Here is a 22,843-nt window from a genome sequence, read left to right on the forward strand (position 1 = left end):
ATGCATAAGATGTAGTGAGTGCACAAAATCAATTTTTACGCTAAATGCTTGCTCAAATGTATACAATTATGAAGTGTTTCATAACTTACCTTACATAAACATGCAAAGAAAGAGGCAGAAGCCACAATGACAACTGCCACTTCCCAACGGCACTCGGGGGAAGAACGAGGCACAAACAAGTCCGCTCCCAGAGAGCGGGAGCAGGGGTTGGCAGGTGCGGAGACTGCAGCCCAGAACAACTCTGTCCCGTATTCATTAGATATGAGATAACAATCAACAAAGGAGGAAGCAGATTATAGATAAACGAGATATGCCTGATCGAGCAGTATAGGATTTGTGGTTGAGTAAACACATTTAAAGGAATCATCTAATTAACTACAGGTGATCTCCGGAGAAAGGGAGAAAACAGAAGGTCTCCCCTGAGCAGGCCGGTGACCCCAGCTGCTCCTCTGCAAGGACGTGTATCATCCTCTCCCCAGGCGCCCCTGCTGGTCCACGATCAAGCATGTTTGGTCAGTACCTTGTTCTGAGGGACGGTTACACACAACTTTATCTTTATTTGCACATTTATTTACTTATTTATTTATTTTAAAGATTTTATTTATTTATTTTTGAGAGAGAGAGAGAGACAGAGAGTGAACAGGAGCCAGAAGGAGGGACAGAGGGAGAAGCAGATTCCCCACTGAGGAGGGATCCCTGCTCAGGACACCATCCCAGGACCCTGGGATCATGACCTGAGCCCAAGGCAGGTGCCTAATGGAATGAAACTCTAAGTCGCCCAAATCACAACTTAATAAAAAAGGAAAACCCATTTATTCCTTGGAGTCAGTGTAGCAGCTCCCACCTGGCTTCACCTCAAACGCCCCTGAGCTCACTCAAACTGATGGTGTTTCTGGAAGATTCCACCAGGTGTTGCCACATGAGCACAGAAGAGCTCTGTGAGTCCAGAGAGGGTTCAAGGAACGGTTTTGGATTCATCTGTTAAAACGTGGTCCAAATTTTCACCCACTTATTTACTTATGAAAACAGAGTCTGTGTTTTGGGCTGAAGGGATGGAGGACAGTAGCGCCCATCAGGGAAGGTGGAAATGGAAAGTGAAGGAAAATGTATCTCACGAAGGTGGACCAGAGCTGCCACCATAGGAAGATATGAACCAGCCCTGCCTTGTGGGATGAACCCTCAAGTCACGGGGATGAGGAAAGAGGGGCCAGTCAAGGATGTCCAATAATGTGGGAGGGAAAGCACCACAGGTCACAGGGGACGAGTCCTGGACAGGGAGCAGCCCAGACATGTCCTGCACCTGAACCATGCTCCCCCTCGATGTTGTCAGCAGACAGATCAGCGAGCATGAGCTGTAGACTTTCCTCCAGATCCCTGTGGGCACCAGGGATGCATGCCCACGCTCTGCCACAGGGAATGGTGGCTTTGCTCCCCCTTGTGTTTAGCTCCTGGCTGCATCTGGGGTCCTTCTCTGGCTGTGCTGAGCCTCTAGCAGCAGAATCCCGAGGACCACCAGGATCAAGACAGCCACGCCCATGCGGGTCAGATTCTCCATCGTGTAATCTCTGGGGTCTGAGGCTAGGAATGAGGACAGAGATGTTGCAGAGGTCGGAGAGGACCCAAATCACCAGGATCCTGCATGTCCACCCAGGGGACCTGCTTCCCCACACAGGACTCTCCCTCCATACAAGCCCCATCACTGGGACTTTCTCCTATCCACCACTGCTGGGGTCTGAGTTGTTTTGGGGTGGGCTCACGGTGCCAGCTGCTTCTGCAGGGAAGATGGAAGGAGATGGAAGGAGCTGGAGACCCCTGTCCCACCTGTCTGCTCTGTGTCTCTATCCCTCAGCCTATCAGTATGTAGTTTTTGTACAGTTTCTGAACTAGCCCTTCTCTGCACTAGGGGCTTTCCTCTGCTCTCCTCACTGGATTCCTTCAGCCTCCTTGTTCTCTTTGATTTCAGACTCTGCTTCTGAGTCACTTGGGATAGATTCTGGCTGTGCCCCACCAGCTCAGGGTTGCAGGGAAAAACGGCCTCCCAGCACAGAAATCATCATGTCCTCGCATGTTCTCCGCTCAGTCTGGGACATAAGACCTCCTGGGCTCATGTCTCTGTAGATGAGAATTCCCACTTATTCAGTAGTCAGGGTCCCAGCAGTGTCCACGGATGAGGAGCTAGAGTTAGGAGCTCCTGATTGTCAGGAGCACAGAGGGGCCCATGTCTGGGGCCGGGTCCCTGTCCCTCCATGTCAACCAGCTCCCTTCCTTCAGGGTCTGCACTTTATTCTGTACCTACAGTATTCCTCCTTGGCTATGTTCATTAATTTATTCTTCAAATACTTACAGATTCCCACAGTGCCAGACAGACAAACAGATAGACACACACACAGAGTGACAGAGACAGAGAAAGAGAGAGAGATCTATGTGCGCACATCTACAACAGGCATATAAATATGTACCCATGAAAGGTGATGGTCAGTCCGTTGGTCATAGGAACACCGTTATTGCCTGCATGCAGTGTGGATGGAGATGAGAAGAAGAGCTACATAAGTAAATAAACAAATAATAAATAAATGAACAAAAAAAATTAAATGAGACTGATTGAAAGTGTGCTAAGACCCGGGAGTGCTCAAAGCTTGTGCCCCACAAGGACCCTCTGAATCCGTCTAACCCAATACACACAGGAGAAGGAGGACTCCTTTCTGAGTCTGGCGTCCCTGTCACCTAAGTTCCCTTTGTCCTCATCTGCAGGTGCTGCTCTAGAAGGTGTGAGAAGCAGACACAGGGACATTGGACCAGCATCCACACAAAAAGGAGAGTGGACACCAGTGCACATGGACATGTGGTACATCCTCCTTGGGGATCCCCGTGAGCCAGATTCGGCCCCTCCTAGGTCTCAGATGTGCACCAAGGGACATGGAGGCGCCCAGGTGAACACAGGAGGCAGTAGAGTGGTGCCCACAGGTGGGGAGGATTCTGTCCAGGAGAGTGTCCCGTGGGGCTGACAACACCATCAGATTCTGCTATGGAGGGACTGGAGGTGAGTGGGAGGCGCTGTCTACTCACCATCATCCTCACTCACCCCCACGCAGCCCCTACTCCTTACTCTGCTGAGACTGCAGGATGGGGGACCCCAGGTGCACACTGTGGATCTTCCCAACCTCTCCAGGGCAGGACCCTCCTCTGTGGAGACCCCGTGATCCCCACATGTGCTACTGTGTCAGGCTTTCCGGAGACTTTTTCCTGAGCTGACAGAGCTCAGACAGGACAGGGTCACAGACCCTCACCTGAGAGCAGTAGTTCCAGGTGGTCACTGGGGTCCGACCACACCTGGGGGGTGTTGCTGTAATAGCCATAGCATCTGAACATCCACCTGAGGCTGGAGGTCATGAGGCCCACAGGGAACAGGGCCTGCGTCCCCCCACAGGGGGCTGGCTGGTAGTTTAGGGTCCAGGAGGGCTGGCACTCTCCTTCCTTCATCAGGACGAACCTGTGGGATCCCATCTGTGAGGCACACTGGAGGGTCATGTTCCCTCCTGAGGTCACGACAGGGCTGGGCAGGGCTGAGAGGCTGGGTTGGCTATGGGATCCTAGGAAAGGAGGAGTGGGTGGTGTTAAGTCGGCCTCAGACCCCCTACACTATCCTGGGCTGTGAGAGGCTGGGCTGTGAGAGGGAGACACCTGAGAGCAAACCCCCTTCCTGATGGCAGAGCCTGGGCCTGGGCCCCTGAGTGGGCTCACGCCTGTCACCACCAGCTCCAGGGGTCACTGGGCTCTGATATCTCAGGAAGATATCACTGTGACTATCTCAGTCCCCCTGGCTGTTGACCTGGTCAACAGCCAGGGGGACTGAGATAGTCACAGTGATATCTTCTTGCATATACATCTGTCATGTGTGTGATGGAGAACTTGGCCTTGTCCCCAGGCTCCAGTGCCAGCAGTCTGTCCCAGGTCCACGAGTCTCCCTTTTATGCAGGCGGTACTCCTGGACCTCCAGGCTCTCCTGACACCAGACAGTCATAGGTGTCCCCCACGGCATCACAGAGCCTGGCTCAGCCCAGATGGTGGTTTTGGGGAGGGTCCCTGGAAGGAAATAGAGGCTGGGACACAGACCTTCCCCACCTCCAGGTCCCAGTTCAGCCCCAAACCCCCAGACGTCCCCCTCAGTCAGTTCAAAACTGTTGTTCTCCATCCCCTGCTGCCTGGTGGGTGACCCATGTCCCCAGTGAGGTGGTGGACTGGGATCTCTGGGGACAGACTCCCCTGCCTGCGGTCTGGTCCTGGGGCCCACACTCAGCCCTGGAAGAGAGTCCCTGTGAGAGCTTTGCCCTGAATCTAGCAGATCCCCTCCTCCTCATGAGCCTCCTGAGCCTGGGGTATCCGAAAGACCAGACCTGAGTGTGGGGCGGGTCCCTCGGGTCCCTCCCAGAGTAGGGATTCCCCTCCCCTCGTCGGATCTCACCGAGACACAGCAGGACCATGAGGGTGGGGGTCATGGTGTCTCCTCTCTCTGGTTCCAGCTGTGCCATTGTTGGTACTATGGTGCCTGCAGGAAAGAGAGACACACAGGGTGTGGATACCCAGTGGCTGGTCTTCCTTTCATGAGGTTGTCATGTTAGCAGGATGTGAAACGAGGGAAGTGAATATTCTCTCTTCTGAGTCCTGCTCAGGTGTCCATGATGGTGCTGCAGGGGGACCTGAGGCTTCCTGAGATGCCCCATCTAGGTGAGGAGACCAGGGCAGGTCCTTCCCACCCAGAGCCTCCCCACTGGGTCTTCTTCATCCTCAGCTCATCCCTGGTCCTCACCATGGAGAGGGTCCCCAGACCCCGGGAATGCTGTGAAGGATGTGGGTTCCTGCTGCCCTGTGGAGGTCATGTCAGCATGGACATACCTGTGACAAATCTGCTCGGCTCAGGATGAAATCATGGTGGCAATGAGGCTAGAGGAGAAATAGGGGCAAATAGGGAAGGAAACACAGCCCCTCTCCTGACCCTGGAGCATGGGCTTTCTTTCTGCATAGCCTCCGTGGACTTCTCTATTTTCCTCTGACGCTGTCCACTTTCCCTTCCAGGGAGCACACCTCTGAGTCCCCTGCTGGCTCCTCTGTCCCTTGATCCAGGGGCAGGGACATCCTCCCCACACTGTGGTCCTTTCTGAGAGCTGTAGGGGGTAATTCATGGGTGAGTGCTGTGATTTGAGGAACAAAGCTGATTCTCATGTGAATACTACTGCCGTGCCCACTGCCCTGGTGACCTTGCGCACATCACCTGGTCTGTAGCATACTTTCCTGAACCCCACTCAAAGCGGTTGCGATCAATCATTGGTATTTTCTGAATGGATTAAGAGGGGTGTGGCTGAGACACAAGAGGTCCATGTGTCATACCCCACAATCAGGGTGGACCAGAGATGCACATCCTCGAGAGTCCCTATGTCACTCTACAGATGAGAAATGCTATTGGTGACGTTTATGAAATGGTTTACAATAGCGTTTTGCAGGAAATATGAAACGAGAGTTTCTGGAATTGAGAGGGACCACAGCAGAACAGAGATGAAAGCTGACTGACCACAGTGCCTGGAGTCCAGCTGAGGGTGGTCAAATATGATTTCCGCCTCTGTGTGGCCAAAAGAGTTGCCACATTCTCGCAGGCAGGAAGGGTATCGAGTTTCTGGGTGACTGTGGAATCAGCGTGACCCTCCACCATGTGTGGGGTGGGCGCTGGCATGTCTCTGCCCTCTGCCTGAGCCCAGAGGTCAGCCCTGAGCCACATTCCCTCTGTGTGTGTGTGGAATGGTTCTGTCCCGTGGACCTACCCTCCACTGGTGTCTGCCCATGTGTGGGTGTGCGGTTCCCATGGGAGCCATCACTGATGGACACATCCCTGCTCAGACATTAAGTTCAGAGAGTGGATGCCACAGGGGAGGGCAACAGAGACCATCCACCCCTTACAGTCCTGAAATCTGGGCAGCTCTGGAAGCAACTGTGTCTGGAACTCAGGGGTGTGGGAGGTGAGTGTGTGGGAGGTGAATGGACATCAGAGAGTGACCCCAATATGTGAGCAGTGCTATGGAAGACTGTGTGCAGAGTGGTCCATCATGGTCCAGGTCGTGGGACAGCAGGAATGTGGGAAAGGCATTTTGCACTAAGAATGTGAAATATTTAAGGGAAGAGATAAGAAGGTGGAAGAGTGGGGGACCCCGTCTCATCCGGCCCCTTGAATTTAGCTATGTAACTATCAATCCATTCTGCACAACATGAATTCAACCTGAGATCCAAGCAAAAAACATACCTGGAACTCTACAAGTAGAGAAGTGAGTGCTTTTTTTAAGGTGGGATGTCCAGAGATGTGAATCTGAGGGGAGATACCAAAGACAAATGGAGGGGCGGGAGCCTCCTTGTGTCCTCCACCAAGAAGTGTTATAGCCCCCGAGGGCAAAATATGAACCCTTAGAAATCTCCTCCAGTGAGAGATATGGCTGCCTGAAAGGGGCTCTTGGGATGAAACAGAAAGACTTCTAGGTGGGTCATCAGTGTGGTCCCTGGATCCCAGGAGCCTCAAAAATAATGTAGTGCCTGAGCCGGTAGAGTTCAAAGCAGTGGATCGGGGAAACTGGTTATGGTCAGTGAGCCCGGGGGGCGGGGGGGGCCCTCAGCTTGATTCACCATAAGCCCCGAGCTGTGCCAACTGGGGGGACTGCTGTCAGCCTGGGCACCCTGCAGAGGACTGGAACATGGGGACCTTCCACCATCCTCCGGGATCGGCAAAATGGGTCCAGTCCTGACCAGGCAACAGCTCTGAGGGTGACAGGCCAGTAAAGGACAGTACAGAGCTGCCCTCTGCCTTCCCCCAGGAGGGGCAGAGCTTGTGCGTTCCATACGGTGACTGCTCTCAGTTCCAGTACCCTACAAAGGGCAGTATCGTGGGACCCTCGACTTTCTCCTGAAGGATCACTGTGGACGTGCACTGCAGGAGTCTGCCGAGTTTGGCACACATGAAAGTCAGGACCTTTTATCCCAGAGGGTTCACAGGGAGGGGACCACAGTCTTTTCAGCTCTGGGCTGGAGATTTGGGCACAGGCATTTTTATTCTGATCCTCTAAAGAGCCACAGAAAGCCTTCAGGGGAAAAAAGGCACATAGAGGACCAGCTTCCCCTGAGCCTAGCCCACTGGCAAGGGGCAGTGAACTCCCGCCCAGGCAAGGACATCTGAGAAGCAGCATCGCAGCAGGCCCCTCCCCCAGAAGACACAGGTACACAAGTTTACGGATCACACAAGACTGTAAAACTCCAGCACTATGGGAACATAGTAGAGAGAATGCGATTTTTTCCCTCATGATTCATTTCTCTTTCAGTTTAAAATTTTCCATTTCTCTTTTATCTTGTTTCTCTTTTTAACTATTTTCCTATTTTATCAATTCGTTTTTAAGTCATGTTTTAACTTTCATTTCTTACATCTACATTTTATACATATGTTGGTCATTTTGGGCCTCCTTTCACTCTTCAGTTTTATTTGTGTATATATGTAAGTTTGCTTTCTTTGCAATTTTGAGATCGAGTGTCTTAATCTCAAATTAGTGTCAAAAAAGTGTCAAATCTCAAACACAGACCAAAATTCACTCAGGAACAAGCAGATCACCCTCCTCCCCCCTTTTATTTCCTTTTCTGTTTCCATTTCTGACCTCTTCAGAATTGTCTAGTGTGTATTCTGCTTGGGTCATATTTGATATTTTTTAAAAGATTTTATTTATTTATTTATTTGACAGAGAGAGAGAGAGACCACAAGCAGGCAGAGAGGCAGGCAGAGAGGGTGGGGGAAGCAGGTTCCCCGGTGAGCAGAGAGCCCGATGCGGGTCTCGATTCCAGGACCCTGAGATCATGACCCGAGCCGAAGGCAGAGGCTTAACCCACTGAGCCACCCAGACCCCCCATATATTTGGTATATTTTGATTCTGCTCACTCACTCACCCATTCTTCTCTGGGCAAAATGACTCGAAGTGGGAATTCACAACAAAACAAAGAACCAGAGGTAATGTTCTCTGCCACAGATGTAATCCATATGGATACCAGTAAAATGTCAGAGATGGAGTTCTGGATAGCGATGATCAAGTTAATATCTGGGCCTGAAAAAAGCATAAAAGACATTAGAGAATGTCTTAGTGCAGAAATGAGATCTAATCAGGCCAAATTAAAAATGCTCTAGCAGATGCTGCCTAAATTGGATGCTCTAACAGCGAGGGTAAAGGAGGCAGAAGAGAGAGTGAGTGACGTAGAAGACAGGTTGGTGTGAAGGAAGGAAGCCGAGGGAAAGAGAGGTAAACAACTAACAGCTCATGAGGAGAGGCCTTGAGAAATCAGGGATGTTATGAAATACATCGACATCAGAATTATTGGGAACCTGGGGGTGGGGGCAGAAGGTGTATTTGAGCAACCAGAGCTGAGAACTTCCCTAACCTGGGAAAGGAAACAAGCATTCATGTCCAAGAGGTAGAGATGACCCCTCCCCAAATCAATATAAAAATAGATCAACACCCCAGCATGTAATACTGAAGCTTGCAAATTTCAGAGATAAAGAGAAAATCCTGATAGCAGGTTGGGACAAGAAGCTCCTAACCTGTGGACGGAGAAACATCACCCCAACATCAGACCTGTGCACAGAGACCTGGCAAGCCAGAAAGGGCAGCCGGGACACAGTCAGGTACTAAATGAGAGGAACATGCGGCCAAGAATCCTTCACCCAGCAAGGCTGTTGTGCAGAACTGATGGAGAGGTGAAGCACTTTCGGGACAGACAGAAACTGAGAGGACATGTGACCTCCAAGCCAGACCTGCAGGAAATATTAAGGGACATTCTGTAAGCAAAGAGAGAGCCCAAAGTATTACGGACCACTAAGAAACAATCTACAGAAAGAGGATGTTATAGGCAATACAATGGCACTAAGTTCATATCTTTAAAAAAAATTTTTAATTGTGTGATGTTAGTCACCACACATCATTAGTTTTTGATGCAGTGTTCCATGATTCATTGTTTGCGTATAACACCCAGTGCTCCCTGCCATCCATGCCCTCCTGAATACCCATCACCAGGCTTATCCACCCCCCCACCCTCCCCTCTAAAACCCTCAGTTTGTTTCTCAGAGTCCACAGTCTCTCATGGTTCATCCCCCCTCCGATGTACCCCCTTCATTTTCCCCTTCCTTCTTCTAATGTCCTCCGTGCTTCTCCTTATGTTCCACATATGAGTGAAACCACATGATCATTGACTCTCTCTGCTTGACGTACTTCACTCAGCACAGTCTCCTCCAGTCCCGTCCATGTTGATGCGAAAGTTGGGTATTCATCCTTTCTGATGGCTGAGTGATGTTCCATTGTGTGTATGGACCACATCTTCTTTAATAGTGACTCTGAATTAAATGGGCTTAATGCTCCAATCAAAGGACACAGGGTATCAGATCGAATAAAAAAGTAAGAGCCATCCACATGTCTAGAAGGGACCAGGTTTATTTTTTAAATTTAAATTCAATTAAGCAGCATAAATACATCATCGGTTTTTTTAGACGAGGAAAAATGGTTTAATTACATTTCATGTTTCATGTGTTCTCAGCATCTGCCATCCAACAGAAGTGCCCAAATACTGGTGTTGTTGAATTTAGAAAGCTAATCAATGTAAATCGTTAAAGGCATATGTTCTCATTTGTCTGAGTCAGTATAGATCCTATGTCTGAATTTTGCTTTTAAAGTCTGTATTCTTTTTTTTTAAATTCTTTTCAGTGTTCCAAGATTCATTGTTTATGCACCACACCCAGTGCTCCATGGGATCCCTGCCCTCCTGAATACCCACCACCAGGCTCACCCATCCCAACCCCCTCCCCGCCAAAACCCTGTTTGTTTCTCGGAGTCCACAGTCTCTCATGGTTCATCTGCCCTCCGATTTCCCCCGACTCCCTTCTCCTCTCCATCTCCCCATGTCCTCCTTGTCATTCCTTACGCTCCACAAGTAAGTGAAACCATATGATAACCGACTCTCTCTGCTTGACTTATTTCACTCAGCATAATCTCCTCAAGTCATCATTAGTTTTTTTTCAAGATTTTATTTATTCAAATCAGATCAAAACCACATTGAGATACCACCTTACACCAATTACAAAGGCAAGAATTCATCTATTGAAGGTCATCTTGGTTCTTTCCACAGTTTGGCGACTGTGGTCATTGCTGCTATTGTTAGGGTCCATTTTCAAAGGAACGAGACTGAGACAAAGTAAAAATTATGCAAAGATCTATTTTATGCCAAGCATTAGAAGTCAGACTGACCGGCCAGGGCCATCTCTGAAGAGAGCGACCCCCTCCAGTCTACAGGCTCAAGAATCAACTGACCCGTCAGGGCCGCCTCTAAAGAGAGCCACCCCTCCCAATCTTACAGGCCAGCTTTTATTGGGCGCAACTGCAACCCACATCTTGGTATCTCAACCCACCGGGTTTGTGTGTCTCTTGCTGATTGGCTAGCTCCATTGGGTCTGGTGACTTGTCATTCACGATTACCCCATACCAGGAGCTGTTACAAACAGTACTTTTCAGGAAGGCTTAGTCAGTTAAGATATTCAGTGTGAATAATAAGATGGTCGTCCTTCCCAAGATGGAGTGGTTTTGGTTTGGGCAAGACCTTCTCAGTGTTATAAGTAGTACTTCGTACTGATTAGATGTCTCCATCTGGCCTGACTCGTCCTTGTATTCTGGGCTCTGTTATCAGGAACTAGCCAACTACATTTTACTGGTTTCCCGGACTTGTTTCTAAGTAAGTTTCTCTTGGGGGCGGGGTCAATTTAAGTTTACTGCACAAACAACAAGATGGCTATTTAACCAAGATGGAATCGCTCTGGCTAAATAGGTCCTTACAGCTATGAACATTGGGGTACAGATGGCCCTTCTTTTCACTACATCTGTAACTTTGGGGTAAATACCCAGTAGTGCAATTGCTGGGTCATATGGTAGTTCTATTTTTAATTGAGGAACCTCCACACTGTTTCCTAAAGTGGCTGCACCAATTTGCCTTCCCACCAACAGTGTAGGAGGGTTCCGCTTTCTCCACATCCTCGCCAACATTTGTTGTTCCCTGTCTTGTTAATTTTTGCCATGCTAACTGGTTTAAGGATTGGTTGGTATCTCCAATTATATGAACTGAATGCTGTGCTGAATACAAACGGTCATTAGAAACATACTTGGACCATCCCCATCACAGAGAGAAAGACGTCAAGTTCTCACCTTTAAAGATGAAGGCCAGGTGCTGATTGCTAACCATGGCTTCATGAATTGTTGGAAACTCCTTTTTATTTCTGATGAGCTTTTGTGTGCATTATGAATTGTTGGTGTATTTTATTGAAAGCTTTGTCTGCATCTGTGGAGAGTATTTCTTAATTTTAAGTTTTTATTATTATGTTCAATTTGCCAACTTATAATACATCATTTTTGAATTTTGAATTATAGTTAACATATGATATTAGTTTCAAGTGTCCATCATAGTGAATTAGCAATTATATACGTTAGGCAGTGCTCACTCTAAGAAATCCAATTACCATGTGTCACACAAAAAATGATTACAATGTTACTGATTATATTCCCTAAACTGTAATTTTCATCCCTGGTGCTCATTTATTGTGTAACTGGAAGTTGGTACGTCTTAATCTCCTTCACCTTTTCACCCATCTCCCCATACCCCTCCCTCTGGTTTGTGAGATGATCATTTTTACTTATTCTGTTAATGTATCAGATTATATTGATTGAGTTAAGCTACTCTGTTCCTCCCCTCCCTCCAAAATCCAGTGTGGTCATGGTGTAGAGTCCTATTGCTGGATCTTATTTGTGAACGTTTTGTTTAGAGATGTACATCTAAGTTTATGTGAGAGAAATTTCTGCGCCTTTTTCATTCGCAATTACCTTGCCAGTTTTTGGTGTTCACAGTTCCCTGGCCTGATCCAATATTGCTTCCTCCCTTTTTATTCTCAGGAAAGGTTTGTGTAATTTTGGTGTGTGTCTATGCATGTGTGTAACCATGTGTGTGTTTCCTAAGGGTGTAAGTGTTTGCAGGAAATTGCCAATGAAGCTTCCTCAACAGACACAAATATAACAAAATGATTATCGCCATGCCGTTAGCTCACACTTCCATGCCATACCACAGCTGCCTTTCTTGTATGTGATGAGAACAGTTAGATCTATTCTCTTTGCAACATTCAAGAATAGGGTACAGTGTTATGAGTTGTGGTCATCATGCTGTACGTGAGATCCCCAGAACTTGTGGTCTTACAACTGTAGAGAACTTGTTCTTCTTCTGCCTATACTCCTGACCAACACCTCCCCATTTCCACACTGCAGCCCCACCAGCCACCACTCTGCTCTCCATTTCTCTCAGTTTCCACATACTTTTCAGATGGGGTTTGATCACAGTCAATGCATTCAATGTATTCATAAGGTGATACATATTTTCTACTTCTCCATCATTTTAGTAGCTTCTATTTTGAGAATTTTATCCATTGCATCTACATGTCTCATATATCAGCATAAAAGAGTTAATAATGTTCCATTCTAAATTTAAAGTCTGTAGGATGGGACGCCATCCTAATAATGGTGATGTGTGCCTCCTCCCTCTCTCTCTCTCTTTTCTTGGTTTTGTGGCTAAGATTTATAAATGTGACCATTGCTTACAAAAAGGAACACTTTCAGCATCATTGATTTTTCTCTATTTTTAAATGTGTCCTCAGTACTAGATATGTCTTGTCTTTTATTATTTTCTGCCTTCTAACTTTGTTTGGAATAACTTGCTATTCTTTTCCCAAATTCTCAATAAAATAGGTTCTGTCATTAATTATTTTAGTCTTTTTCTGTTCTAATAGATTGGTTCTTGGTTCTTATTTTCCCATTTCATAGATTTGATGTGTAACATTTACATTGTCCTTCAGTGTAAACATTCTCTCATTTCCATTTGGATTTTCTCATTTCACTCATGGGTAATTGAGAAGCCTGTTGCTTTGATTTCCAAAGTGTAGAGGTATTACTATCTTTGATGGCAGAATCAGTGACTCCCAGAGGGTCCCAGAAGTTCTTACTGGTCCATGTGAAGAGTCCAGGCTGGCTGGGGTCATCATTAGGTGGCACCCACTGTGGGCGGCTCCTGTGCCTTCCAAGGTCCCTGTGGTCCCCCTCCATGGAGTGTGGGATCAGGACCACTCCTGGGCTAGTGGATGGCCAGAGCAGCATACACACTGGGCTCTGCTGGGGGCTCCCCTGATTGGGAGGGAGGGGATGCCCTTGTCTCCTGTCTGAGGGTCAAGGGGTGAAGCTGGGTATAGGTTACATCCTGGGGGGTGTCAGATGCAGCAACCTGCAGTGGGGAAAAGAGGGGAGGTTTGTGATTGAGGAGGGGGAGCCTGAATGCTTGGAGAAGAAGGGACCCACCTGACAGTCCATCTGCCTGTTTTCCTCTGCTTGTCTGTCCTCCGAGTCCAGCAATATCTCTGACACAGGGGAAGGAGAAGTGGCCAGTCCCCACCTGAATCTTGATCTTGACCAGCTCACCTGGGCGTACGGAAGTCCCTGGGGGTCTTCATCTTGTGTGTTCTGCTGCGGACAGACAGTGAGGGGGAGGTTTGTCTCCTTGATTCCCCTCGACCACCTCAGACAATTTTCCCCATGGTTGCCAGAGCGATGCTTCAAACTTTCCTGCCCATTAGGTCACTTTCCTGGTGAACTCTGCAGGGGCTTCCTGAGCCTTGGGGCGTGTGATTCAACTCTGGCTCTGATTCTATTCTGGACAGTGTTTCTTGCTCATTTGGTTGCAGCTGCATGGGCCATGCTCCTGATAAAGCATGTTGCTGCCTCAGGACCTTTGCACCTGCTACTCTGTACCCTGCTTTATTTTCCTTGGCCCCATGTTGCCCTTGAGGATGCTGCCCACTTCCGTGCATATTGTCCACCACCCACAAAGTGAACTCATGGAGGGTGGTCAGATTTGCTCACAGCTATGCCAGCAGCACTAGGTGGGGCCTGGCAAATGCTGGGCTCCCTGTGCCTTTTGCTGGCTGAATGAATGAAGGGGCTTCGTGACCAGTGGGAGAATCATTTCTTCATGCACCCTCTTGAGACGTGAACAACCAGAAATCAGACAGTGTTTGGGGAGCCAGACAAGGGGAGCACAGAGGAGACCCCACAAGGTCACAGTGGGCTGATCCTGGGTGCCCAAGGAGTGTGAGGGCCTCTGAAGGACACTACTGAGATTGGGTGGTGTGAGGACACGGAAGTGTCCACTGGATTCAGTTTGGCACCACAGGGGTCCTGGGGTCTGCACGAGAGCAGGGCTCTTACCTGATGGTCCAGCTCCACCCCCTCCTCAGGCTGAGTGTCTTGCATGGCAGCGTCTGCTGGGACAGAAAAGGGTGTGTCTCTTGGCAAGGTCCCCTGAGCCCTCATCTCAGGGCTACAGACCCTGCCCTGCTCCCAGATAGGGCATCTGCCATCCCGGGGCTTCAGCAGTGGGCTGAGGGGCATGTGGGAATTCAGTCCTCACCCCCGACGCTGCCGGACCCTCCCAGCCCACCCCCAGGGCAGCCCCCTTCGTCTCACAGAGGCTCTCCTCCTGGGCGGCACGGGCTGGGCTGGAGCTGGGGAGGAGACAGGGTGTTAGGGGGGCATAGCAGGGGCAGGTGGGTGGGAGTCTGGGGGACTGCGGGCAGGAGTTACCTGTCGTGCAGGCCTCTGTCCTGGGGCTCCGGGTCTGCAGCCCCTGCAGGATGTTGGGAATCAGTGTCCCTCTGGGCTGGGAGGGTATGACCCCCCCTTTTGATTCTAGGGAAAGATGCCCTTCACACATACTGTCTGTGTGTTTCTCCATCTCCCCAGATCGAAAGAGGGGACAACCTTCAATTGGCACGTGGGGGCCAACCTGGGGGTTTCTTTCTAGATTCTCTGAGTTGAGATTCTGCACAAGTGTCCTCCTATGCTGGCCTTTCCCACCACTCTGGTTTCCCTCTGGCTGCTGCCCTGAGCTCATCCTTGTTCGGCCCACAGAGTCGCCACCACCCCTGGAGCCGGTCACCCCCTTCCCTTCTCACCCGACTTCCTGCCTTTGTCCCGATGCCGGTGTTGAACTGGAAGGAAGACGAGGAGGCCGAGCAGCAGGATGAAGGCCACTGCGGCCCCGAAGAGCATGTACAGGTACCAGTGGGGACCTTGGGCAGGAGCTACACCATGAATGAGCAGTGATGCCATTTAACTGAGCACCTATTGTGTGCCAGGAACCTGCTGGGTTCTGTGCACTCAGCTCTGTACCCCGTCAACAATCACCCAGCAGACAATTGCTGTCCCTCCCGCCCACCCCACAGACAGAAAACTGAGGCACAGAGAGGTCATGCACATGTCTCAGGTCGCCCAGCATGGAGGCAGCAGGGCTGAGACTAAAACCAGGGCTGTGGTTTCCCTGTGATCTCCTCATGCTGTCCCCTGTGCAGACACCAGCTCACAGTTCTGGGCCCCACATCTGGGGCACAGCCTCTCTCTGCATCTTCTTCCAGAGCTGATGGTCCTTCTAGATTACTCTTATTACCTGAATGCCCCCAGCCATTGTCCTCCCTCCCCTCCCCATACAATGTCACTGTCATTGCTGCGAAAGGACCCATAGAGTCCTGTGAGCCCTCCTCTCCCAGGATCAGAGTCATGGTCTGATGGGAAATCTACTCTGTCCACGACTCTCTCCTTTACACTTGGGGAAACTGAGGCCCACACAAGGGAGGGGCACGTGCCAGCCAGCACCTCCGGAGGCCCTTGAACCGAGGGGGCAGCTCAGCCTCTGCTCCCCACGGACCCACCCACTAAGGCTGACAGAGACCGTCATACACCCTGAGAGCCTCCTGGGGTCAGCAAGGGTGAGGTGCGGGCCTGCAGGACTCCCCACTGCACCTGACTGCTCCTCCCCTACTGGGCCCCTCCCCCTCCCTCTGCCATGACCACCCCGGCCCCCTCCACCAGCCTCAGAGCCCCTGGGGTCCCGAAGTCCCCCTGACATCTCTGAAAGCCTAGAAGAAGAGCCACTGGACAGCAGCCCCTGTGACTTACAGTCAGCTGAGCCTGGCCCTGTGGTTGTGGGGCCAGGACCCATAGAGGGTCCTGGGGAAAAGACAGGAGTGTGGGGCGGGGGGACTGGAGCTTCCCCTGACACCTTATCGCTGCACATGCTCTTCCTCCTCATGTGCCCTGTGGCCCCAAATGTCCTCCTCCACCGGGACAATTCTGGTGCTGTGGGTGAGGGCAGGGCAAGGGTGGGAAGAGCCTGTTTCCCTCCTGCACCATGAGGAGTGGACCCCTCTCCTGACATTTCCTTGGACACCTCACTCCCATCCTAGACCAGAGCCCTCATGGACACAGGGTCCTAAAGACAATGTTGGGACACAGAGGGGACAGGGTCAGCGACTCTCACCTGAGACCAGGAGCTCCAGGGGGTCACTGGGCTGTGACAACAGGTAGGGGGAGGTGCTGGAAGAGCCATAGCACCTGTAGGTCCCCCCGTGGGCTGAGGTCACAGGACTCATGGGGAATTCAGCCCGGTGCTGCCCAGCTCGGTACTGTGATCTAAGACGCAGGGGGGGATCGGCTGCCCCCTCCTTGGACAGAAGGAAAGTGTCCACAGGGCTCCGTGACTGACACAGCAGGGTCACATTCTCTCCTGGGGCCACCGTGGGTCCCGGCTGCACCGAGAGGGAGGGTGTGTAGGGCAGTTGTCCTAGAGAGAGGAAGGGCAGGTGAGGGGCTGTCCAGACCTTGATCTGAACTGAGTCTGTCTGTGTCCTCCGAGTCTGTCCCTTCCCATCCCCCATCTCTCTCTGTCTCTCTCTCCCTGGGGACCCCACACCCCTTGTCCCAGCCACCACCACCTTGGGCTCCCCTGGCAGGACCTGGGCAGTCTGGAGTCCTGACTGACACCGTGAGACCTCACCTGCGAGCAGGATGTCCAGGGGGTCACTGGGGGCCGACCACTCGGAGGAGAGGTTGTGTCCACCGTAGCACGTGTACCGGCCCCCGTGGGAGGGTCTCACCAGGCCCAGGTAGAAGTTTGCCCCGGAGAGCCCAGGCTGGGTCTGCCGGCCAAGCCGCCATGGAAGGTCAGGTGCCACCTCCTTGGACAAAGCGAATCTGTCGTAGCTGACATCAGAGTGACACTGGAGGGTCAGGCTCTGTCCAGAGGTCACGACAGGGCCCTGCTGGGTCAGGAGGGAGGGCTTCCCTGACATACCTGGAAGAGACCAGCCGTGGATAGCAGGGGCTGCTTCTCCCCAAAGCTCCCTTCTCCCATCCTGACCCCCGGGTCTCACTATCCATCACCCTCCGTGACTCTGACCTGTGAGTCCCCGTGGTCTCCTCACCCACCCTCTCTTTGGGGCTCCCCTGGAAGCAGAGCCCCCCTTAACTGTCTGGTGCCTCAAAACACAGATGGGGCAACAGTCAGACTTTCTCACCTGAGACCAGCAGCACCAGGGGGTCACTGGGGTCCGACCACACCTGGGGGGTGTTGCTGTAATAGCCATAGCATCTGAACATCCACCTGAGGCTCTGGGTCACAGGGCCCACAGGGAACAGGGCCTGGGTCCCCCCACTGGGGACTGACTGGGAGACCAGGGTCCAAGAGGGCTGGTGCTCTCCTTCCTTCATCAGGACGAACCTGTGGAATCCCATCCGTGAGGCACACTGGAGGGTCACATTCCCTCCTGAGGTCACAACAGGGCTGGGCAGAGCTGAGAGGCTGGGTTGGCCATGGGATCCTAGGAGAGGAGGAGGGGGTGGTGTTAAATGGGTCTCAGACTCCCAAGGTATCCCCAGGCTGGGCTGTGAGAGGGAGACACCTGAGAGCCCACCCCCTTCCTGTGGACAGAGTCTGGGGCTGGGACCCTGAGTGGGCTCCCACCTGTCACCACCACCAGCTCCAGGGGGTCACTGTGTTCTGACCAGTCATTGGGGCATTCATAGTCACAGCGGTATCTTCCTGCATGTACATCTGTCATGTATGTGATGGAGAAGTTGGCCTTGTCCCCGGACTCCTGTGGCTTCTGTGTGTCCCTGGTCCATGAGTCTCCCTCTTTATGCAGGTGGTACTCCTGGGCCTCCAGGCTCCCCTGACACCAGATCATCACAGGTGTCCCCCAGGGCATCACAGAGCTGGGCTCAGCCCAGATTTTGGGTTTGGGGAGGGTCCCTGGAAGGAAACAGAGGCTGGGACACAGACCTTCCCCATCCCCAGGTACCAGCTCAACCCCAAACCCCCAGAAGTGCCCCCTGGGTCAGCCCAGAACTGCTGTTCTCCATCCCCAACTGCCTGGTGGGTGACCCCTGTCCCTAGTGAGGAGGTAGGACTGGGACCTTTGCGGACAGACTCACCTGCCCATGCTTGCATCCTAGGGTCTACACTCAGCCCTGGAAGAGAGTCCCTGTGAGAGGTTTGCCCCGAATCCTAGCAGAACTCCTCCTCCCATGAGCCTCCTGAGCCTGGGGTCTCTGACAGACCAGGGCTTGGCTGTGGGGTGGCTTCCTCCCAGACTAAGGCCTCCCTTTCCCTCCTCAGATCTCACCGAGACAGAGCAGGGCCATGAAGGTGGGGGTCATGGTGTCTCGTCTCTCTCACTCTGGCTGTGCAGAGGGTGAGACCACGGTGCCCACAGGACATGCAGACATACAGGGTGTGGTTCTCAGAGGTAGCTGTCCTATCATGGGGTTGTCACGTACACAGGATATGACAACAGGAAGGTGAACAACCCCTGCCCAGGGGCCTAACCTGGCTCTGGTGTCCATGATGGTGCCGCGGGGGACGCTGGGGCTCCCTGTGGTGCCCAATCAGGTGAGGAGACCAGGGCAGGTCCTTCTCTCCCAGAGCCTCCATGGGTCTCCTTCATCCCCACAACCCTGGTCCTCACCATAGATGGGTCCCCAGACCCAGAGCTGCTGCAGAGGACATGGGTTCCTGCTGTGCTGGGGAGCTCATGTCAGCGCAGACACTCGTGTGATGTCTTTGAATGGCTCAAGTCGAGGTCATGGTGGCAAAGAGCCCAGAGGAGAAATAGACGCAAATAGGGAAGGGAACACAGACCCTCTCTTGGCCCTGGAGTGTGGACTTTCTTTCTGTCACAGCCCCCAAGGACTTCTCTCTTTTCCTGTGACATGGTCCATACCCCATTCATGGGCACATGCCTGTGTGAGTCCATCCTGGCTCCTCAGTGCCAGGGGCAGAGATGTCTTCCCCACCGTGGGGTCTTGCCTGTAAGTTATAGGGAACAATACTTGGGTGAGTGCTCTGATATGAGAGACAAAGCTGATTCTCATGTCATTACTACTCCAGTGTCCACTGCCCAGGTGACCATGAGCACAGTGACCTGGTCTGTAGCATGCTATCCTCACTCTACTCCTCAGAGTGGTTGTGAGGTCAGTGGGACCTAGATTGTGGATGGGATGAATCTTGTTAGATTCCTGACCTGATTAAGAGGGGTGTGGTTAAGACCGAAGAGGACCATGTGTCAGACCCCACAGTCAGGTTAGATATTTGATCATTGTGAGAAGTCCCAGGGAAACTGAGAGAGAACGGTGGGAATTAAGAAAAACAAGAGAGAGAAAGCTGGGATCAGGAGTTCTCCACAGCTGATGACCCAGTAGAGCCCCAACATGCCTAAGAGACTTTATTTTACAGTTCAATAACAAGAATGTTCATCAGGGAGATTGAGGTTGAGGACCACAAGTCCCAGGTGACCGCCTTTCTTCAAAGCAAGAGACTTTTCTCAAGCATATTTACAGAGGAGCTCAAGGACTGTGTCAGCATGACCTAGAGCATTTATGTGAGCCCAATCAAGTAGTGAGTGAACTGTAGGGATTGGGGGAGCTATTCCTTGACAAGACTCCCGAGACTGCAAGGACCCTGTCAGCTTGCAGTTAGGTCTCCACATCCTTGAGAGACCCCATGTGTCTTAACACTGAGAAATGCTATTTGTAATGTTATGAAATTATTGGAAACAGCCATTTGCAGGAAATGAGAAACAAAAGATTCTGAAATTGACATGGACCACAATAGAAACAGAAGTGAAAGCTGAGTGACCGCCAGTGCCTGGGGTCAAGTTGGGGGTCGTCAAATTTGATTTCTGCCTCTGTGTGACCAGAACAGGAGGCCACATTATCACAGGCACAAAGGGCATCCAGTGTCTCACTGACTGTGGAAGCAGTGTGACCCTTCTACCATGTGTGGGGTGGGTCCTGGCATGTCTATGCCCATTGACCCAGCCCAGACATCAGCACTGAGCCATGTCCCCTCTGTGTGTGTGTGTGGAAGAGTTTTGCCCAGTGAAAGCCCCACAGGCAGCAGTCCACGTGTGAGGGTGTGGCTCCCATGGGAGTCATCCCTGCCAGACACATCCCTGCTCAGGGACAGTGGATCCCTGCAGTGGGACAGTGGATGCCAGAGGTCAGTGGGGCTGTAACCACCCAGCCCTTACAGTCCTGAGCTTCAGGACAGCCTTGGAAGCAATTGTCTCTGGAACTCAGGGGTGTAGGAGGTGAGTGTCCAACAGGAATGGACATCAGAGTGGGACCCCAATGTGATAAGGAGTGCTCAGGAAGACTGTGTGCAGACTTGTCAATCATAGTCCAGGACATGAAACAGCAGGAATATAGGAAACTCATTTTATGTTAAAAGTGTGAACTACTGATAGATTGGAACACATTGAGTATTTGCAGCAACAATGAAATTATATTATGAAAGAACAAAGAAATCTGGAAATGAATTAATTCAATTCTTTGGAGGTAAAAAAATAAAAGCAAAAACTTAATGTGAATAATCATTCCATCTGTGAGAAGATGCAACTGAAAGGCAGAACACGAAATTGGAAGTCAATGCTGAGGATGCTTTGTCCGATGACAGACAGACAGGCTGAAATGAGAAAATGCAGATACCCAGGAAACAGGGGGCGGGTGGATACTGTGAGTCTGGACAGAGAGCAGCAAGGAAGGTGTGCGGGCCAGTGGTCAGGTGTTGTAAAGAGACACAGACAGAGCAGGAGGCTGCTGGTATGCATGGATGTGTCCCTGAGATCTGTGTCTCCGTGTCTCCTGATAAAGCAAAGGAAGTTGATGGGAGCTGAGTTTTAAGGAGAAGAAAAAAGCCGAGAGATCGGGATATGCACTTATATGGAATCATGAATGAGGGATGCTTTACTCACCCAAGGGAGCTTGAAAGGACAGAGGTAAAAGGGTTGGCAGGGCCCACATCCTCAAGCACAAGGAGACAGGGACTTCATGAAGCCTTCGGCTTCATCTCTGTGAGGGAGGAGGAGAGCCCCCCAGCAGCAGTGTTCCCAGCTCCTCATCATTGGGTCCCCTCCTGTACTTGGAATAAGGCAATGTTTTCTTTCTTTTTCTTTTTTTTTTAATCTGGGAAATCAAAGAAATTTTTGTTTATTATTTTTTACTGTTTTTTAACATCTGAATTAAATTTTATTTTATTAGTGTTCCAAGATTCATTGTTTATGCAACACACCCATTGTTCCATGTAATACCTGCCTTCCTTAATACCCACCACCAGGCTTCCCCAACATCCCCTTCGTTACAAAACCCTCAGCTTTGTAGAGTCAGAGTCTGCAGTCTCTCATGGTTTGTCTCCCCCTCCGATTTCCTTCAATTCACTTTTCCTTTTCCTATTCCTAATGTCCTCCATGTTATTCCTTATGCTCCACAAGTAAGTGAAACTCTGCTGGTCTTTTCTAGAAAGCATGTGGATGGCTCTTACTTTTTTATTCAATCTGATACCCTGTGTCTTTTGATTGGAGCATTAAGTCCATTTATTTTCAGAGTCACTATTAAAAGAAGGTGTGGTCCATATATACAATGGAATGTGTGAGCCCGGTGATGGGTATTCAGCAGGGCACAGAGTGCAGGGAGCACTGGGTGTTGTAGGAAAACAGTGAATCATGGAACACTGCATCAGAAACTAATGACGTACTGTGTGGTGATGAAAAAACAAAAAAATCTGCATAAGATTATCAGATTTACAAATCTATTCATAAGATGTGGTGAGTGCACAAAATTAATTTTTTACACTAAATGCTTGCTCAAATGTATACAATTACGGAGTATTTCATATCTTACGTTATCTAAACATGCAAAGAAACAGGCATAAGCCAAAATCACAACTACCACTTCCCGACAGTGAACAGCAGAAGAACGAGGCACAAACAAATCCGCTTCCAGAGAGGGGGAGCAGGGGTCCACAGGTGAGGAGACTGCAGCCCAGAACAACTCCTCAGTCCCGTATTTATTAGCTATGAGATAACAATAAAAGGAGGAAGCAGATTATAGGTTAAAGAGATAAGCCGGTTCAAGCAGTATAGGATTTGGGGTTGAGTAAATGCATTTAAAGGAATCATCTAATTAACTACAGGTGATCTCCCAAGAAGGGAAGATAACAGAAGTTCCGCCCTGAGCAGGTGGGAGATCCCAGCTGCTTCTCTGCAAGGACGTGTATTGTCCTCTCCCCAGGGGCCCCTGCTGGTCCACGATCAAGCTTGTGTGGTCAGTACCTTGTTCTGAGGGATGGTTACACACAACTTTACCTTCATTCATACATTCATTTACTTATTTATTTATTTTATAGATTCTATTTGTTTATTTTTGAGAGAGAGACAGAAAGAGAGAGAGAGACAGAGAGCGAACACAAACAGGAAGGAGGGACAGAGGGAGAAGCAGATTCCCCACTGAGCAGCGATCCCCCAACACAGGACTCCATCCAGGACCCTGGGATCATGACCTGAGCCTAAGGCAGATGCCTCACAGAATGAAAT

At 50.6% G+C, this 22,843-nt stretch overlaps 1 protein-coding gene and 1 pseudogene across 1 annotated transcript; both read right to left on the reverse strand.

The window, feature by feature from the left end:
- Nucleotides 1-1,410: 1,410 nt before the first annotated feature.
- On the reverse strand, nucleotides 1,411-4,520 carry LOC116861846 (annotated as a pseudogene).
- Nucleotides 4,521-12,427: 7,907 nt separating this feature from the next.
- LOC116861869 (leukocyte immunoglobulin-like receptor subfamily B member 3) lies at nucleotides 12,428-18,415 on the reverse strand. The gene is made up of 11 exons (XM_032848738.1): nucleotides 18,408-18,415; nucleotides 17,938-18,305; nucleotides 17,492-17,794; nucleotides 16,972-17,268; nucleotides 16,456-16,758; nucleotides 15,095-15,211; nucleotides 14,724-14,766; nucleotides 14,607-14,644; nucleotides 14,349-14,401; nucleotides 13,443-13,604; nucleotides 12,428-13,368 (listed from the first exon to the last, which is right to left on the reverse strand). The coding sequence occupies exons 1-11, from the start codon at nucleotides 18,413-18,415 to the stop codon at nucleotides 13,222-13,224; spliced, it is 1,839 nt and encodes a 612-aa protein (XP_032704629.1). The 3' UTR covers nucleotides 12,428-13,221.
- Nucleotides 18,416-22,843: the final 4,428 nt, after the last annotated feature.

The sequence above is a fragment of the Lontra canadensis genome, unplaced genomic scaffold (assembly GCF_010015895.1).
Source record: "Lontra canadensis isolate GAN:19392208 unplaced genomic scaffold, GSC_riverotter_1.0 scaffold206, whole genome shotgun sequence".
Taxonomy (NCBI): Eukaryota; Metazoa; Chordata; class Mammalia; order Carnivora; family Mustelidae; genus Lontra; species Lontra canadensis.